This window comes from Chlorocebus sabaeus, chromosome 9 (genome assembly GCF_047675955.1).
Source record: "Chlorocebus sabaeus isolate Y175 chromosome 9, mChlSab1.0.hap1, whole genome shotgun sequence".
Lineage (NCBI taxonomy): Eukaryota > Metazoa > Chordata > Mammalia > Primates > Cercopithecidae > Chlorocebus > Chlorocebus sabaeus.
Window position 1 is genome coordinate 105,110,446 of NC_132912.1, and position 18,463 is coordinate 105,128,908.

At 43.6% G+C, this 18,463-nt stretch overlaps 1 protein-coding gene across 7 annotated transcripts in view; it reads left to right on the forward strand.

Moving 5' to 3' along the window:
* Window positions 1-18,463, forward strand: part of GBF1 (golgi brefeldin A resistant guanine nucleotide exchange factor 1) — a 137,461-nt gene that overhangs the window by 83,627 nt on the left and 35,371 nt on the right. For all 7 annotated transcript variants that reach the window (XM_073019298.1, XM_073019297.1, XM_007963953.3 and 4 more), the window contains one exon: window positions 16,394-16,525. In XM_073019298.1, the coding sequence (XP_072875399.1) occupies window positions 16,394-16,525 (132 nt within the window). The remainder of the gene's footprint in view (window positions 1-16,393; window positions 16,526-18,463) is intronic.

Consider the following 18,463-nt stretch of genomic DNA (forward strand, 5'->3'; position numbering starts at 1 on the left):
CTTGGTGTCACTAAGAATTTATGATATGCTGCTGTACTAACTATTTCCAGCTCTTGGGAAAACATTAACTCTGTACTCTGAGAGTGCAGTAAGTGAGAATGAATAAGTTAGGTCCTATACACTGAAGGGATAGGGAAAGGTTACTTAGCAGTCCTGTTAATTGCAACTGGGGATTGTCTGATTCTTCTCCAGGAGGTTTGACTATTATCTCTTCAGGCTTTTTCATCATCTGCAAACTTTGCTAATGTCAGTTCAGAATTTAGTTCTTTTTAATTTCCTCTTTGTCTCTTTCAGGGCTGGTAGAAAAGACCTGACAGTGATAATTGATAATAAACCTATAATGCTGCTATTGAACAATGAAATTTTTTACTAGACTCTGAAGGGAATTTGGATTGAAAAAGCTGCTCCGAGTGTAATGACTGCATAAAGCTGGGGTGAATTGTTCTGTTGTCAAGTATACCAACAGAAGTTTTTAATTTCTCCTGGGCTTTCAAATTGCCTGCTTAAGTCAGGGCTTGGTCTTATACAGTGCATGCAGAAAACAACAAGGCAGAGTGAAGGGCCACAGTAGCTCTGGTTTGTCTGTATGTTATAACTGAATTGCTTTCCTTTCAATATGTGCCAATTTCCTCTAGAAAGAAGAGAACTAGTATTTAGGGTTGATATGCATCAAACTTGTGCTTTCAGTAAGACAGATGGATCAGTCTGTCCTTGGGCCTCTGAAATATGATTGAGACCAGTCCCTGTGGGCCTCATTTATCCCTGCCAGCCTTGTTAAAGGGGCCTCACTCTCCCTCTTTGGATTAGGAGGGAACCTAGGTAAACCTGACAATTTGTATGGCAGTACAACAATCAATAACTAACAATGTTTAGTCACTGGTTAGAAGAAGGAGAGGTGCGGAAGAAACTTCAATTCTAGGATGGTTGAGTTTTAAAATTTTTTGCTTTGTTTTGTTTTGTTTTTGAGACGGAGTCTTGCTCTGTCGCCCAGGCTGGAGTGCAGTGGCACAATCTCGGCTCACTGCAAGCTCCACCTCCCAGGTTCACGCCATTCTCCTGCCTCAGCCTCCCGAGTAGCTGAGACTACAGGCGCCCACCACCACGCCCGGCTAATTTTGTGTATTTTTAGTAGAGACAGAGTTTCACTGTGTTAGCCAGGATGGTCTCAATCTCCTGACCTTGTGATCCACCCGCCTTGGACTCTCGAAGTGCTGGGATTCCAGGCGTGAGCCACCACACCCAGCCAAGTTTTACATTTTTGTCATCCAAGTCATGCAGTTAATGTATCTAGTAGTAAACTTATACAATAGGCCAGGCACAGTGGCTTATGCCTGTAATACCAGCACTTTGGGAGGCTGAGGCAGGAGGATCATTTGAGGCCAGGAGTTCAAGACCAGCCTGGGCAACATAGCAAGACCCCATATCTACAAAAATTTAAAAAATTAGCTGGGCATGGTGGCACATGCTGGTAGTGTTAGCCACTCAGGAGTCTGAGGCAGAAGGATTGCTTTTGAGCCTAGGAGTCTGAGTTTGCAGTGAGCTATACTTGTACCATTGTACTCCAGCCTGAGCAACAGAGCAAGACTCTGTCTCAAAAAGACAAACAAAAAGCCCCCTGTACCATAGCATGGTATAATATTGAAGAGTATAACACAGTGGCTTTGGAGTCACAATAGACATGGATTCAAATTTTATCTCTTCCACTTACTGTGTGACCTTGGGGAGGTCACTTAACCTCTTAGAGCCTTTGTGTCCTTATCTGTAAAGTGAGGACAGTAACACTATTTCCCTGAGTTATTGGGAGGATAAAATAAAATTATATATGGTAATTATGTTTAATAATATAATGTAGCTGGCCGGGCATGGTGGCTCACACCTATAATCCCAGCACTTTGGGAGGCTAAGGCAGGCAGATCACCTCAGGTTAGGAGTTCAAGACCAGCCTGGCCAACACGGCGAAACACCATCTCTACTAAAAATACAAAAATTAGCCAGTGTGGTGGCATGCGCCTGTAATCCCAGCTACACTCAGGAGGCTGAGGCAGGAGAATCGTTTGAACTCAGGAGGCGGAGGTTGCAGTGAGCTGAAATCACGCCATGGTACTCCAGCCTGGGCAACAAGAGCGAAACTCCACCTCAAAAAAATAAATAAATAAAAATAATATAATGTAGCTGTTGCTGATGTCTGAGGCGAATTAAGGTGGTTGTTCTGGCAATGAAATGTTATTCTTGTAAGGGTGGTAGATAGCCGCTCCTAGCAGTAAGTTAACCTGGCTATTTAGCAGGAATGCCCAAGGTAGGAAACTCATTCCTCTTCTAATGAGGATTCATACATCATATTGGACAAAAGCATACAATAAACTATTTTCCCATGTGTATGCTGCCTTTTAGTGCCTATCTTATCTTTTGAAAGTGGAGGCTAAGAAAAAATCTGACCCTCAGGCAGACCAGAATAGCCTTACTCAGCAAGGAGACGATGACAAAAATGATGATTTCAGGAGCAGAGATTTACTGAAAGCAGCCTGCTCTGGGATACACATGCTGTTAGGGATTTTGACCCTGAAAAAATATATCCTCTTCCTATCCTCTCTCTAAGGAGAGGTCGAGCTGTTGTAGGAATGGAAACGGGAGCAAGGCCCTGACAAAGGTGTTCAAGCCAGAGAACATATATAGATGGCAAAAATAGTTTTCCGTCTTGGTCATCTTGAACCTTTTTGCACCAGATATCTAGGGAGGAAGAGTTCTTATATAATCTCTGGGTTAGGTTGGGGCCTCATGAACATGACATTCCACAAAGTACATATCAGTGGCAGTTTAGGAGAAAACATAAAATTATGATTTCGAATCCCTGGGGTTTTCAGGCTTTAAATGTAACCTCAAGGTGTATACATTCAGGAATTCCTCGTGTTTAATCAAAGTTAAGGTTTGGGGTTTTAATTCATGAAAAAACAGATTGGGGCTGGGCACAGTGTCTCAAGCCTGTAGTCCCATCGCTTTGAGGGCCAATGTGGGTGGATTGCTTGAGCCCAGGAATTCAAGACCAGCCTGGGCGAGAGAGAGAGAGAGAGAAGAAAAACAGGTTGGGTTGGCCTTTGAGGGATTGATCAGCCAGAAAAGTGAACACTTTCCAAAGGATTTGTTCTTGTTGTTGTCTTTTGAGGCAGGGCCTCACTGTCGCCCAGACTGGAATGCAGTGGTGCCATCACTGCTCACTCCAGCCATGACATCCCTGGGCTCAAGTGATCCACTGCCCACATCAGCCTCCTTGGTAGTTGGGACTACAGGCGCATGCCACCACACCTGGCTAATTTTTTTTTGTTTTTTGTTTTTTGTTTTGAGACAGAGTCTCTCTCTGTCGCCCAGGCTGGAGTGCAATCTTGGCTCACTGCAACCTCTGCCTCCCGGGTTCAAGCGATTCTCCTGCCTCAGCCTCCCGAATAGCTGGGATTACAGGTGTCTGCCATCACACCCAGCTAATTTTTGTATTTTTAGTAGAGACAGGGTTTTGCCATGTTGGCCAGGCTGGTTTCCAACTCCTGACCTCAGGTAATCTACCCTCCTCGGCCTCACAAAGTGCTGGGATTACAGGCGTGAGCCATTACACCCAGCTTTCCCATATACTTTAAATCATCTCTAGATTACTTGTAATGCCTAACTCAATATAAATACTATGTAAATAGTTATACCATATTTAGGGAATAATGACAAGGGAAAAAATTTGTAGATGTTCAGTACAGATGCAACCATCCACTTATTTTTTTCTGAATATTTTTGATCTGTGGTTGATCGTGATCGTGTACACTGATGTTGGATCCACAGACACAGAGGGTCAACCATAATTTACCTTTTTTTTTTTTGAGACAGGGTCTTGCTCTGTCGCCCAGACTGGACTACACATGATACGATCTCGGCTCACTGCAACCTCTGCCTTCCTGGCTCAAGCGGTTCTCATGCCTCAGCTAACAGAGTAGCTGGGATTACAGGTGCGCACCACCATGCCCAACTGATTTTTGTATTTTTTGTAGAGGCAGTGTTTCACTGTGTTGGCCAGGCTGATATCTAACTGCTGACCTCAAGTGATCTGCCCGCCTTTGCTTACCAAAGTGCTGGGATGACAAGCGTGAGCCACTAAGCCCAGCCTAATTTGCCTTTTTTCGTGTAAGTGGTTGGTACCATTGTCTTCTACTGCTGGCCCTAAGTGGACCTATGGATCCTCCTTTTACCTGCATGCAGCAATGATTAAGCCAAAATCATACTTTGTATCTTAAAAATTGTAATGTCAAAGTTAATAGCCCCCTAAGTCTAGAAGCATCCTGAGAAGCTAAGAATTTGTTTGATAAAAAGAAGCAGATCTGAGAAACTGTTGTGTGATAGCTGAGAAAAGAGCCACTGTCAAGAGCTTAGACAAACAAACAGGCCTTGCCTTCCCTCCAGGCTAGACTGTCTGCATTCGTGTGCATTTAACCCCAAATGGTACTTTGCATTTAGAATCATAAGTTTTAGGGACCTAAGGGGGCCTTAAAGAATCTAGTTAAATTACTGTCACCACCAGCACCTTCCCCAGGAAATCCCAATGGATGAGGAAACTGTGGCCCAGAGAAATGAGGTGTTTTTGCCCAAGGTCACACAGTTAATGACAGAACCAGAACTGGGCCTAGTGCATTTCTTTATTTCGTATCTCCTGTTGTATAGGGCAGGGCTGCAAAGGCCTGTCTGGGTTTTACCCTTAAGTCCAGGCTAGGAATTACAGCTATGGGACCTGCCCGTTGACAGTGTTCTCTGGAATCTGTTCCTGAAACGAAGCCTAAATTCCCACCTGTCCATTCATAGGTCTGGAAAACTTTGAAGCTGATAAACAAAGGTATGGGAGGTGTGGCAGTTATTCCAGAGTCTTCTGGCTTTGCCAAAGTTTAGCTTTGATCATTCTTTGGACCACTACCCCTCCCCCCCCCCTTTTTTTTTTTAATTTTTGAAACGGTTCTACTCTGTTGCTCAGGGTGGAGTGCAATGGTATGATCAGGGCTCACCTCAGCTTCCCTAGTAGCCAGGACCACAGGTGCACACCACCATGCCTGGCTAATTTTTTCATATTTTGTACAGATTAAGTCTCACTATGTTGCCCAGGCTGGTCTCGAACTGCTGGGCTCAAGTGATTCTCCAACCTCTGCCTCCCAAAGTGCTGGGATTAGAGGTGCAAGCCACCACACCTGGCCTGGACCACTACTCTTGATGTCCTTTAGTGACCAAAAAGAACACAGCTTCTTCCTACTGAGCTTACCGTACATCAGAAATTTTTGTAGATCACTATCAATCTTGACTTTTGCAAGAAATATATTCCTGGGGTATACAGCGTAGTCAGAAAAGTGGCATATGAGACCTAACACTTTCTCCTAAAATGGAATGTACAGATATAGACAGAAAAGCCTAAAACCAAAAAGCTTTTATCATCTGTCTCTGGATACAGAAATGTTAGAGGGGTAAATGAACTAATTTCTTTTTTTATCATGCTATGATTTATTAGTCTGTTATACATGATCCATCTTGTGAATGGTGGCATTCTGTCTCCAGGAACGTGGGCCAATATTTGCAGGGTAAAGAACAAGCATGGGAGCAGGCTGGTGACCCTCTAGAAAGCAAGAAGAGAGAAGTAGACTCTGAGGGCAAAAAGGTCGAGACAGGCATTTCTGAAGCCAAATGGTGTTGAAATAACATACCGCAGGCCTTTTTCCTTGTCAGCGTAATCCAATTGAGAATGCCCAACTGCCCCTGATAAAAGTCACTCAGGAGTGAAGAGCTTCGCTACCAGGGAAAGCAGCTTATGTGTGCATTTCGGCTCAGGAATGTGCCAGCCCAATGCTGGCCAAATGAGAAAAGGCTGCTGTGGCCTAGAGAACACAGCCTCCTGGGAGGATGGTGGCTGTTCCCTTGTCACTTAGGAGAGTGTTCTGTTTTGTCCAAGGGCAGTGCTTGAGGCCACATGTTGAGGCCTTTGACACAGATTATCAGAGATGGTAGCAGCTCTGACATGAGAAGAGAAAATAATGTCAAGATTCAGCCGGGCGCAGTGGTTCGCGCCTGTAATCCCAGCACTTTGGGAGGCCGAGGCAGGCAGATCACGAGGTCAGGAGATGGAGACCATCCTGTCTAACACAGTGAAACCCCATCTCTACTAAAAATACAGAAAATTAGCTAGGTGTGGTGGCAGGCACCTGTAGTCCCAGCTACTCGGGAGGCTGTGGCAGGAGAATGGCTTGAACCAGAGAGGCGGAGGTTGCAGCGAGCCGAAATTGTGCCATTGTGCTCCAGGCTGGGCGACAGAGCAAGACTTCATCTCAAAAAAAAGTCAAGATTCACCCCCGTTTTGGACAGGTCACCTCATCATTTGAGAAGACAAGAGAAATGGGGGACATCTGCAGATTCTCAGATAGACATTGGGCCAAATTGACACTTCTGTTTTAATGTCATAATTGGGGAGTGAAGCACCCTACCCAGTCGTATTGAGTACAGTATGAGCAGAACACCACCAAGATATCTCCAAAGGGCTTCACTTTGCTTTGGGTTGAAGTGACTCATGAGCCTCTCCAGAAATAATTTAATAATTCTTGTTGTAATTTGTCACTGACTGTCCAGAAATTGGACCTGGATTTGATTCTAGAAGGATCCCAAGTGTTTTCTCTAATGGGGGGTTAGATTTCCCCTCCTTGTACCCTTTTTCCCCCAGATGACTGGTTCATCTTAGAACATGGACCAGTCACCTTCAGAGCACCCCTCTACCTAATCTGCACTCTGTGTTTACTGGACTGTTTGTGCCTTGAGGTTGACAGCCTTCCAGGGCGGGAATTTTGGCTGCTTGGCTGGGGTGTCAGATGTCTCCTTGGTTGTGAAATTATTTAGCCTGCTTACTATGAGCAGAATCATGGCACTTTTCTCCTGAAGAACTCAGGCAGTTCTCACTCTTCTGGAGAAGATCCAGACAATTGAATCTCAGTCCCCAGCCAGGCTGAACTGTGAGATAGGGCACCAGAAATCTTTCTGTTCTAGCCTTGTAGGAAGCAGTAAAGTTGGGTGGCTACGAGCAGAGCTTTTAGAGTCGGATGGACCTGAATTTGATTCCCATTTCCACTACTAGCTAGCTGTATGATCTTAGCTGGTGGAGACATCTCCTTATCCTTTCTAAGCCTTGTTTTCATCTTCAAAATGGGGTTAATTATGAAGAGTGAAGGTATGTAAAGTGCATAGCACATGGCATGGCACAGGTAATAAATGTTAGCTGCTGCTGTTACTGTTAACTCTTCTAAAGTGAGGATGAATACTTTAATAATTCATTTTTAAAAGGAAGCCTGTTCTTTCTCTGATACCTCTGAGAAAGCTGAAGCCCTCAGAAATTAAAAGTGCTATCCCAAATTGTACGGTAAATAACAACTACCTGTTATGTCAGTATTTATCCTTAACTTGTATTCCTTTTATGGTTTAGGAGTCAAAGGTAGAATTTTTAAATATATATTTACTTTTAAGAAATGAACTGGTGGCCGGGCGCAATGTCTCACGCCTGTAATCCCAGCACTTTGGGAGGCCAAGGCGGGCGGATCACAAGGTCAGGAGATCAAAACCATCCTGGCCAACATGGTGAAACCCCATCTCTACTAAAAATACAAAAATTAGCTGGGTGTGGTGGCGTGTGCCTGTAGTCCCAGCTACTCGGGAGGCTGAGCCAGGAGAATTGCTTGAACCTGGGAGGTAGGTTGCAGTAAGCCAAGATTGTGCCACTGCACTGCACTCCAGCCTGGTGATAGAGCGAGACTTTGTCTCAAAAATAAAAAAGAAATGAACCGGTATACAATATAGAAAACACTGGACTGCTGTGACTCTAGAGCTAAAAACTAGAACAATATCTTAGTTGTATTTATTATACACTTTATTCCATGCATTGTACCAAGTGTTTTACATGCATCAAATGAGATAATATGTGTAAATTGCTTAATACCATGCCTAGCGCATAGTATATACTCAATGAATGTTTGTTGCTATTATTTATTTTAAATGTAATTTATTTAAATTCTCTAATACCCATTTACAAGTAATACAATTAGAGACCCAGAACACTTAAGTAATTAAAGTCACATAGCTATTAAGTTGCAGAACTGGGATTTGAATCGTCCATGAAAGCCCATGATTCTACCTAGTGCCCTCAGCTTCTAGTCCTGATTCCAATACTAAGTGGCCTTGTACAAATTACTTAACTTCCCTAAATCTCAGTTACCTCATTATAAGTTATTTTCAGGCCCTATTGTAGCCCTAGGATTTGGAGGATTTTCCTGAATGATCAGTCAAAAAGTATGACTTATTTTTCTAGAGTACTGTTTAATCTCTGAGTAACCGTTCCCTAGAAAACTGATGCAGTCTATAAACTGCTGCTTAGTACACAGAGATATATACAGAGGTTGAAAGTATTAGCCGGGCGCGGTGGCTCAAGCCTGTAATCCCAGCACTTTGGGAGGCCGAGACGGGCAGATCACGAGGTCAGGAGATCGAGACCATCCTGACTAACACGGTGAAACCCCGTCTCTACTGAAAAATACAAAAACAAAAAACAAAAAAAAACTAGCGGGGCGAGGTGGCGGGCGCCTGTAGTCCCAGCTACTCGGGAGGCTGAGGCAGGAGAATGGCGTAAACCCGGGAGGCGGAGCTTGCAGTGAGCCGAGATCTGGTCACTGCACTCCAGCCTGGGTGACAGAGACTCCGTCTCAAAAAAAAAAAAAAAAAAGTATTTAAAATTTTTTATAACAATGTGACAGTAGTTACATGTATGTTGATTCTAGCAATAAAAAGTTGGACTTTCTGTTTTTTAAATTTTTCTAGTAATTCACTGTATTTTATAAAACTATGGGTCTGCAGTGGATTGACATAAAAGGAAAAAAAAACTGACTCTTCACCACAGATAGTTTGACAAGCAAGCACTATTCTAGACTACCATGTGAACATCTCACCAGGATTATAAACTCAAATTTGTTTGTTTTTAAATTACATGTTTACGAAAAGATACCCCTTAAATTAGAAATACCCTTACTAATGGCTGGACATAGTGGTTCATGCCTGTAATCACAGCACTTTGGGAGGCTGAGGCAGGTGGACCACCTGAGGTCAGGAGTGGAGTTTGAGACCAACCTGGCCAACATAAAGAAACCCCGTCTCTACTAAAAATATAAAAATTAGCTGGGCATGGTGGTACACGGCTGTAATCCCAAGTACCTGGGAGGCTGAGGCAGGAGAATCGCTTGAACCCAGGAGGCAGAGGTTGCAGTGAGCCAAGATCACACCACTGCACTCCAGCCTGGGTGACAGAGCAAGACTCTATCTCAGAAAAAGAAAAAGGAAAAAAAAAAGAAATAATCCTTACTAGTGATGCCCTGCTAGGAGTTCAACTTTCCCCCAACCCCATGTGCTGCAGAGCTGCTCCTATTAAAGCTTCTCTTATGCTCTTGGCAATCACCAGTTGAACCTAGAGAGCAAAACTCTTGTTCTCCCTAGATAAAACTCTTTGAGGAAAGTTAACTTTATATATCATGATTCTCTTTTTGGGAAGAGGTAGGGGAGTGACATGATAATGAAAGTTCCTGGTGGGCTCATTAAAAAGTTTAGCCCTTCTAGTTTTTCATCAGTAGGTTTCTATAAAGCACTGACTTACAAAATGAAAGTGCTGGAATGAACATATCTTAGCAGTCATAGATTCTAATAATCTTTTTTTTTTTTTTTTTAAACAGAGTCTCCCTCTGGTCACCCAGGCTGGAGTGCAGTGGTGCAATCTCAGCTCATTGTAGCCTCCGCCTCCCAGGTTCAAGCAGTTCTCATGCCTCAGCCTCCAAAGTAGCTGAGATTACAGGCAAATGCCACCACACCAGGCTAATTTTTTTTGTATTTTAGTAGAGACATGGTTTCACTCTGTTGGCCAGGCTGGTCTCGAACTCCTGACCTCAACTGATCCACTTGCCTCGGCCTCCCAAAGTGCTGGGATTACAGGTGTGAGCCACTGCACCCAGCTGATTTCAACTATCTAATTTGACAGATGAAGGTCTTGGGTATCATGTGTCTGGCTATTGATAGGAGTGAGACTGCTGATCCCTAGTCCATTGACTAAATTGTATGCTGTGTGAGGGTTACACACCCAGCCTTGGCCAGGTGCGGTGGCTTATGCCTGTAATCTCAGCACTTTGGGAGGCCAAGGCAGGCGATCACCTGAGGTCGGGAGTTTTGAGACCAGCCTGACAAACATGGAGAAACCCGGTCTCTACTAAAAATACAAAATTAGCTGGGCATGGTGGTGCTCATCAATACAGTGATGAGAGAAACCAAGAAGATCTGAACAATGGAGAGACATACTATGTTCATGAATTGGTAGGCACAACATAGCAAAGATATTGTGTCTCCCCAAATTGATCTGTAGACTCAATGCAATTCCTTTCAAACTTCCAACAAGGCAAGTTTATCTTAAATTGAAATGCAAAGGCAAAGGAATTGGAACACAGAATGATATTGGAAAAAAAAACGAAGTTGGAGGAATCACACCACTGTTATTAAGACTTAGTATAAGCCGGGTGCAGTGGCTCACGCCTGTAATCCCAACACTTTGGGAGGCCGAGGCGAGTGGATCACCTGAGGTCAAGAGTTCGAGACCAGCCTGGCCAACATGATGAAATCCCGTCTCTACTAAAAATAGAAAAATTAGTCAGGCAAGGTGGTGCGTGCCTGTAATCCCAGCTACTCGGGAGGCCGAGGCATGCGAATTGCTTGAACCCGGGAGGTGGAGGTTGCAGTGAGCCAAGATGATGCCACTGCCCTCCAGCCTGGGCGATAGAGTGAGACACTGTTTCAAAAAAAGACTTAGTATGTATTGGCCAAGCACAGTGGCTCATGCCTGTAATGCCAGCACTTTGGGAGGCCGAGCGGGTGGATCACAAGGTCAAGAGATTGAGACCATCCTGGCCAACATGGTGAAACCCCGTTGTTACTAAAAATACAAAAATTGGCCAGGTGCAGCGGCTCACGCCTGTAATCCCAGCACTTTGGGAGGCCAAGGTGGGCGGATCACAAGGTCAGGAGATCGAGACCATCTTGGCTAACACGGTGAAACCCTGTCTCTACTGAAAATAGAAAAAATTAGCCAGGTGTGGTGGCGGGCACCTGTAGTCCCAGCTACTCGGGAGGCTGAGGCAGGAGAATCGCTTGAACCCAGGAGGCGAGATTGCAGTAAGCCAAGATCGAGCCACGCACTCCAGCCTGGGCAACAGAGCAAGACTCCATCTCAGAAAAAAAAAAAAAAGACTTAGTATATAGTTATAATAATTAACACAGTGTACTGTTGTCACACTTAAACACATTGATCAGTGAAACAGAACAGAGAACCCAGAAGAGACTCACACAAATATGGCAAATTTAATTTTAATTTTTATTTTTTGGAACAGGGTCTCACTCTGCACCCCAGGCTGGAGTGCAGTGGTATGATCACAGCTCACTGCAGCCTCAAGCTCCCAGGCTCAAGCAATCCTCCTACCTCAGTCTCCTGAGTAGCTGGGACTACAGGCACGTACCATCATGCCTGGTTAATTTTTTTTTTTTTTTTTGAGACAGGATCTTATTCTGTCACCAAGCCTGGAGTGCAGTGGCACGATCTCAGCTCACTACAACCTCTACCTCCTGGGTTCAAGATACTCTTTCACCTTAGCCTCCCCAGTAGCTGGGTCTACAGGTGTGTGCCACCATGCCCCACTAATTTTTGTATTTTTTGGTAGAGATGGGGTTTCACCATGTTTGCCAGTCTGGTCTTGAACTCCTGACCTCAGGTGATCCACCCACCTCAGCCTCCCAAAGTGCTGGGATTATAGGCATGAGCCACTGCTCCTGGTCCATGCCTGGTTTTGTTTGTTTGTTTGTTTGTTTTTTAAATTTTTTTTTTTTTTTTTTTTTTTTTTTTTTTGAGACAGAGTCTTGCTCTGTCACCCAGGCTGGAGTGCAGTGGTGCGATCTCGGCTCACTGTAAGCTCCACCTCCCGGGTTCACACCATTCTTCTGCCTCAGCCTCCCGAGTAGCTGGGACTACAGGCGCCCGCCACCACGCCTGGCTAATTTTTTGTATTTTTAGTAGAGACAGGGTTTCACCATGTTAGCCAGGATGGTCTCGATCTCCTGATCTCATGATCTGCCTGCCTCCGTGTCCCAAAGTGCTGGGATTACAGGCATGAGCCACCGCACCCGCCTTTTTTTAAAAACTATTTTCTATAGAGACGGTCTCACTGTATTCCCCAGGCTGGTCTTGAACTCCTAGACTCAAGGGATACACCCACCTCAGCCGTCCAAAGTGCTGGGACCAGTGCCCAGCTTGGTCAATTTATTTCTGACAGAGGTGCAAAGACAACTTAATGAGACTTGTTGGAAACGGTAGGAAATTCTTAGGCAAAGAAAAAATGAGCCTCAATCTAAACCTCACAACTTATACAAAAATTAACTCAAAATAGATCGTAGGTGGAAACATAAATCTGTAGACATTTTAGGAGAAAATGAGGGGGGCGGAAATCTTTGTGACTTGCAATTAGGCAGAGTCAATTTAGACATTAAACCAAAACACAATCCATAAAATATTAGTAAATTGGACTTCATCAAGAGTAAAAATGTCTGTTCTATGAAAGATGTTAAGGGAATGAAAAAAATAAGCTTAAGACTGGGAGAAAATACTTACAAATAATTGTATCACTACTGAAGGACTTGAATTCAGAATAAAGAAGTCTCCAAACTCAATAGTAAGAAAACAATTTAGTTTAATAATGGATAAAAGACTTGATCAGTCATGTCACCCAAAAGGATATACAGATGGCAAATAAACACATGAAAAGATGTTCAACATAACTAGTCATTAGAGAAATGCAAATTTAAACCACATGGAGATACTATTACCTATATACTTGAATCGCTTAAGTAAAAACACTGAAATACCAAGTACTGAAGAGGATGTGGAGAAACTAGAATTCCTATTGCTAGTGGGAATACAAAGTGATAAAATTACATTGGAAAAGAGTTTGACAGTAAAGCTAAACACACCTTTGCCCTTTGACCCAGGAATCCTACCCCTGGGTACTTACCCTAAAGAAGTGGAAACCTGTGTTCACACAAACACTGGTACACGAATGTTTATAGCAGCTCCATTCAAAATTGCCCCAAACTGGAGATCCCACACGTCCTTCAACCAGTGAACGGATAAAGAAACTGTGATACATACGGGTAATGAATACTACTCAGCAGTAAAAAGAAACAAGCTACTGATATATGTAATATATATCAATATATATGCAATATATCAATATTTCCAGCCTGCAATAGCTTAGAAAAATTTCAAAGGCATCATGTTGAATGAAGGAAGCCAATCTGAAAATTGGCTGTAAAATTATATGCTGTATAAATCATTCATTTAAAGAAAAGAATTAATTTTACCAAATTAACAAAAAGAGACTGAATGCACATCACTCTAGAAGTGTGGACCCCAGATGTAAAACTGCCCTATTCTTTCACCATGAAGGAAGACATGAAGCAAGTATATAGTTGTAGCAACTAAATGAAATCACAGAAAATCTGTACCTGTCCCAATTCACAAAGAGTTTTTTCCTCTAGACTTTTATATGTCAAATATACCACATGACCACTTTTAAGATAACAGACCAAATTGTACATAATTCATGTGCCTAAAGCAGCAAGACTAGATTACTTTACATTTTTTGTGTGCTTTTTTTTTTTTTTTAAGACAGAGTCTTGCTCTGTCACCCAGGCTGGAGTGCAATGGCGCAAGCTCAGCTCACTGCAAACTCCATCTACTGGGTTCACACCATTCTCCTGCCTCAGTCTCCCAAGTAGCTGGGACTACAGGCGCCCGCCACCACACCCAGCTAATTTTTTTGTATTTTTAGTAGAGACGGGGTTTCACCGTGTTAGCCAGGATGGTCTTGATCTCCTGACCTCGTGATCCTCCCGCCTCGGCCTCCCAAAGTGCTGGGATTACAGGTGTGAGCCACCGCGCCCGACCCTTTTATGTGCTTTTTTCAAGTATGTTATGTATTTCAGTTTTTCCAAATATTTTAAATTCCTTCTATCTCAACCCCACCACCATCACCACTACACACACACACACACACACACACACACACACACACACACACGTTCTTCTCTAGGTTTTTTCTGTAAATTTTACATCTCTAGGTGGGGGTAGTGGGGGAAGAGAAGCAGGTTTTTTACAGCTGATGTGATCACTGTACAGACAAGCTTGGAAAATGCTACCCAATCTGCCAATTAATTAAAGCATTAATCTGAGGAGCAGCCGGGCCCAGGGAATGTTTACCCAGGGAGGAGCGGGGGTGATAGGAATTGAGTAGGCAGCTCCCTATATTTGCATGAAAATGAAAGTGCTTAGGAAACCCTGCTTTTGTCTCTAAAGGTGGGACAGCCTAGATCACATCCCTAAACATTTTTGGTCTCTTCAGGAAACCTTTTAGGGAGCTGGTCTCTAAAAGATGAAAGCACAGCACAATCTAGAAAAACAAATTTAAATGCTGGGCAGAGTAGGGTAGAACAAGTACAGTGTAGTATTCTTTGACCTGGAATGGAATCCTCTAAATTCAGGTGTAAAATTTCATCTATTCAGGTAGAATAGATGAAGGGGTTTTCCAAGTTTTGGAACCATATAGGCTGGTTCAAATCCCAGCTCTGCATATTAGTTGTATGATTTGGGACCAAGCATGTATTTGGTCTGAGCCTTTTCTCATCTGTGAAATAAAGATTATCAATTGCCCCTTCATCTCAGAGCAGTTAGTTCTATGCTTACCCTAGGAAGGAAACAGGCTGGAGAGTGGTTACCAACTTCCAAGATTACAGACTGCCTCCACGACTGAGAGACTGCCCAGCCTTTTGTTCTTGTTAAACTTATTTTTCAGCAAGGGACTATAAACTTCAAAGTTTCCTCTCACCCTCCTGGAATATGCTGCACTCTTTCTCTAAGAGAAGTGGCCCTGACCATAACAGCAAAGGACATAAAGACAGGAATCCACCTTGGGACCTAAGGGTCACATTGGCTCTACCCAAGATGACGTTACCTATTTATATCATGGGAGGGTGGTGAAATGGGCGTGGAAAATTGACTCACAATATTTGATGATATTGAAGAATTACTGTTAATTTTTTAAAATTGTGATAAAATACATATAATGCAAATTTTACCATTTTAACCGTTTGTTAACTCTTTAAGCACAATATTATGGGCCAGGCACGGTGGCTCACACCTGTAATCCTAGCTCTTTGGGAGGCCAAGGCGGGCACATTGCTTGAGCTCAGGAGTTCGAGACCAACCTGGGCAACATGGCATAACCCCATCTCTACTAAAAATACAAAATTAGTGGCTCACGCCTGTAATCCCAGCACTTTGGGAGGCTGAGGCGGGCGGATCACGAGGTCAGGAGATTGAGACCATCCTGGCTAACATGGTGAAACACTGTCTCTACTAAAAATATAAAAAATTAGCTGGGCGTGGTGGTGGGCGCCTGTAGTCCCAGCTGCTTGGGAGGCTGAGGCAGGAGAATGGCGTGAACCCAGGAGGCGGAGCTTGCAGTGAGCCGAGATCACGCCACTGCACACCCGCCTGGATGACAGAGCGAAACTCTGTTTAAGAAAAAAAAAAGGCTGGGCGCGGTGGCTCACGCCTGTAATCCCAGTGCTTTGGGAGGCTGAGGCGGGTGGATCACAAGGTCAGGAGATCAAGACCATCCTGGCTAACACGGTGAAACCCCATTTCTACTAAAAAATACAAAAAATTAGCCGGGTGTGGTGGTGGGCGCCTGTAGTCCCAGCTACTTGGGAGGCTGAGGCAGGAGAATGGTGTGAACCCGGAAGGCAGAGCGTGCCGTGAGCCAAGATCGAGCCACTGCACTCCAGCCTGGGTGACAGAGCGAGACTCCGTACCCCCCAAAAAAAAAAAAGAAAAAATTATCTGGGCATGGTGACAGACGCCTGTAGTCCCAGCTACTGAGGAGGCTGAGGGACTTGAGCCCTGGGCGTGGAGGTTTGCAGTGAGCTGAGATCATGCCACTGCACTCCAGAGCAGGACTCTGTCTCACCAAAAAAAAAAAAAAAGATAATATTGTGGTTTGTTTTTTTTTTAAGATTCCTAATCTTTTAGATCTACATACTGAAAATGTTACAGATAAAATGATACAGTGTCTGGGATTTGATTCAAGGTAATCCAGAGGGAAGAAGATTGACCCAACAACAAGGACCTCTAGCCTCATGGCACAAACAAGAACCTTTTTCCAGGGTTTTGCTTCTCTTAGATGGTACCTCTTCATTTTTGTTTATTTTCTTGCAGAACTCTCAGAGATTGAGCCCAATGTATTCCTTCGTCCTTTTCTGGAAGTGATTCGCTCTGAAGATACCACTGGCCCTATCACTGGACTGGCACTCACCTCTGTCAACAAGTTCCTGTCCTATGCACTCATAGGTAAGAGCTCAGGCTTTGTTGCATGATCACAGCACTTCATTTACCACTTTCCTGGGGTGCCTAGGCCTTAGGCAATGAGCTGGTGATAGTGGGAAATTTTTTCCAGTCATTTCTTTTCTTGTAGAAGAGAAATAGGATTGTTACTGGTTATTCATCATGCTAGCTGACTCACGTTGTACAGGGTGGGAAGGGCAGGAGAAGAAGTTTCCTTGGTACTCTGGCTTCTCTGTGCTTTCAAAGAGTTAAGGGTATGGTACCTTACTCTTGGAAGTTTGGTTAGGTTTGTTTGTTTGTTTATTTATTTTTTTTTTGAGACAGAGTCTCACTCTGTCGCCCAGGCTGGAGTGCAGTGGCATGATCTCGGCTCACTGCAAGCTTCGCCTTCCAGGTTCACGCCATTCTCCTGCCTCAGCCTCCCAAGTAGCTGGGACTACAGGTGCCTGCCACCACGCCCGGCTAATTTTTTGTATTTTTAGTAGAGACGGGGTTTCACCGTGTTAGCCAGAATGGTCTCGATCTCCTGACCTCGTGATCCGCCCGCCTTGGCCTCCCAAAGTGCTGGGATTACAGGCCTGAGCCACCGCACACGGCCTGGATAGGTTTATTTTTAAAGTTATTTTTTCAGACATAATGCATGTACATTATAACAAGACAGACAATAAAGAGATATTGAAAAGAAAAGTTAATTGTCCTTCCTGTATCTTTCTCAATGTTGCTCCTCCTCCTTTAGGCAAATAGTGTTAACAGCCTGGTTTGAATCTTTATGTTTTTCTATGTCTTTATAAATGAAGTACCATTGCTTTTTAAAATGAAATAAAGCCGAGTGTGGTGGCTCACGCCTGTAAGCCTAGCACTTTGGGATGCTGAGGCGGGTGGATCATGAGGTCAGGAGTTTGAGACCAGCCTGGCCAACATGGTGAAACTCTGTCTCTACTAAAAATACAAAAATTAGCCGGGCGCAATGGCGGGCTTCTGTAATCCCACCTACTTGGGAGGCTAAGGCAGGTGAATCGCTTGAACCCGGGAGGTGGAGTTTGCAGTGAGCAGAGATCGCACCACTGTACTCTAACCTGAGCAACAGAGGGAGACTCTGTCTTAAAAAAAAGAGAATAGAATAAAATGAAATAAAAATAGGATTATATGCTGCATATTTTCTTTTTTCATTTAATAATATTAACTTGCTCGGGCACAGTGGCACATGTCTGTAATCCCAGCACTTTGGGAGGCTGAGGTGGGCGGATCACAAGGTCAGGAGTTCGAGACCAGCCTGACTAACATGGTGAAACCCCATCTCTACTAAAACTACAAAAATTAGCCAGGCGTGGTGGTGCATGCCTGTAATCCCAGCTATTCAGGAGGCTGAAGCAGGAGAATCACTTGGACCCAGAAGGCAGAGGTTGCAGTGAGCTGAGATCATACCATTGCGCTCCAGCCTGGGCGACAGAGTGAGACTCCGTCTCAAAAAAAAAAAAAAAAAAAAAAAAAAACCCTCTATAGTATTAACTTAAATGTACATGATATAACTATTCATCTGATTTATTCTTTTATATTATAGAAAATATATATAAAACTTGCCATTCCCATCAGTTTCATTCCCATCAGTTTCAGCTTACAATTAACTGGCATTAATTACATTCACAATGTTGTGCAGCCATCACCACCATCTATTTCCCAAACGTTTTTATTACCCCAAATAGAAACTTAACATAATGGGGAGTTAACATTAACCAATAACTCCCCATTTCTCTCTCCCCTCGCCGCTTGTATGATTTTTTTTTAGTAACTCTATAATTTTCATAGTGTAACATAGATATAACACAATTCATGTGCTCATTCTTAATATTTAAGATTGTTTCCTAGTGAAGTCATAAATAATGCTAATATAAGCACCCTTGATCACATGTCCTTATTAATAATTTTTTTTTTTTTTTGAGCGGG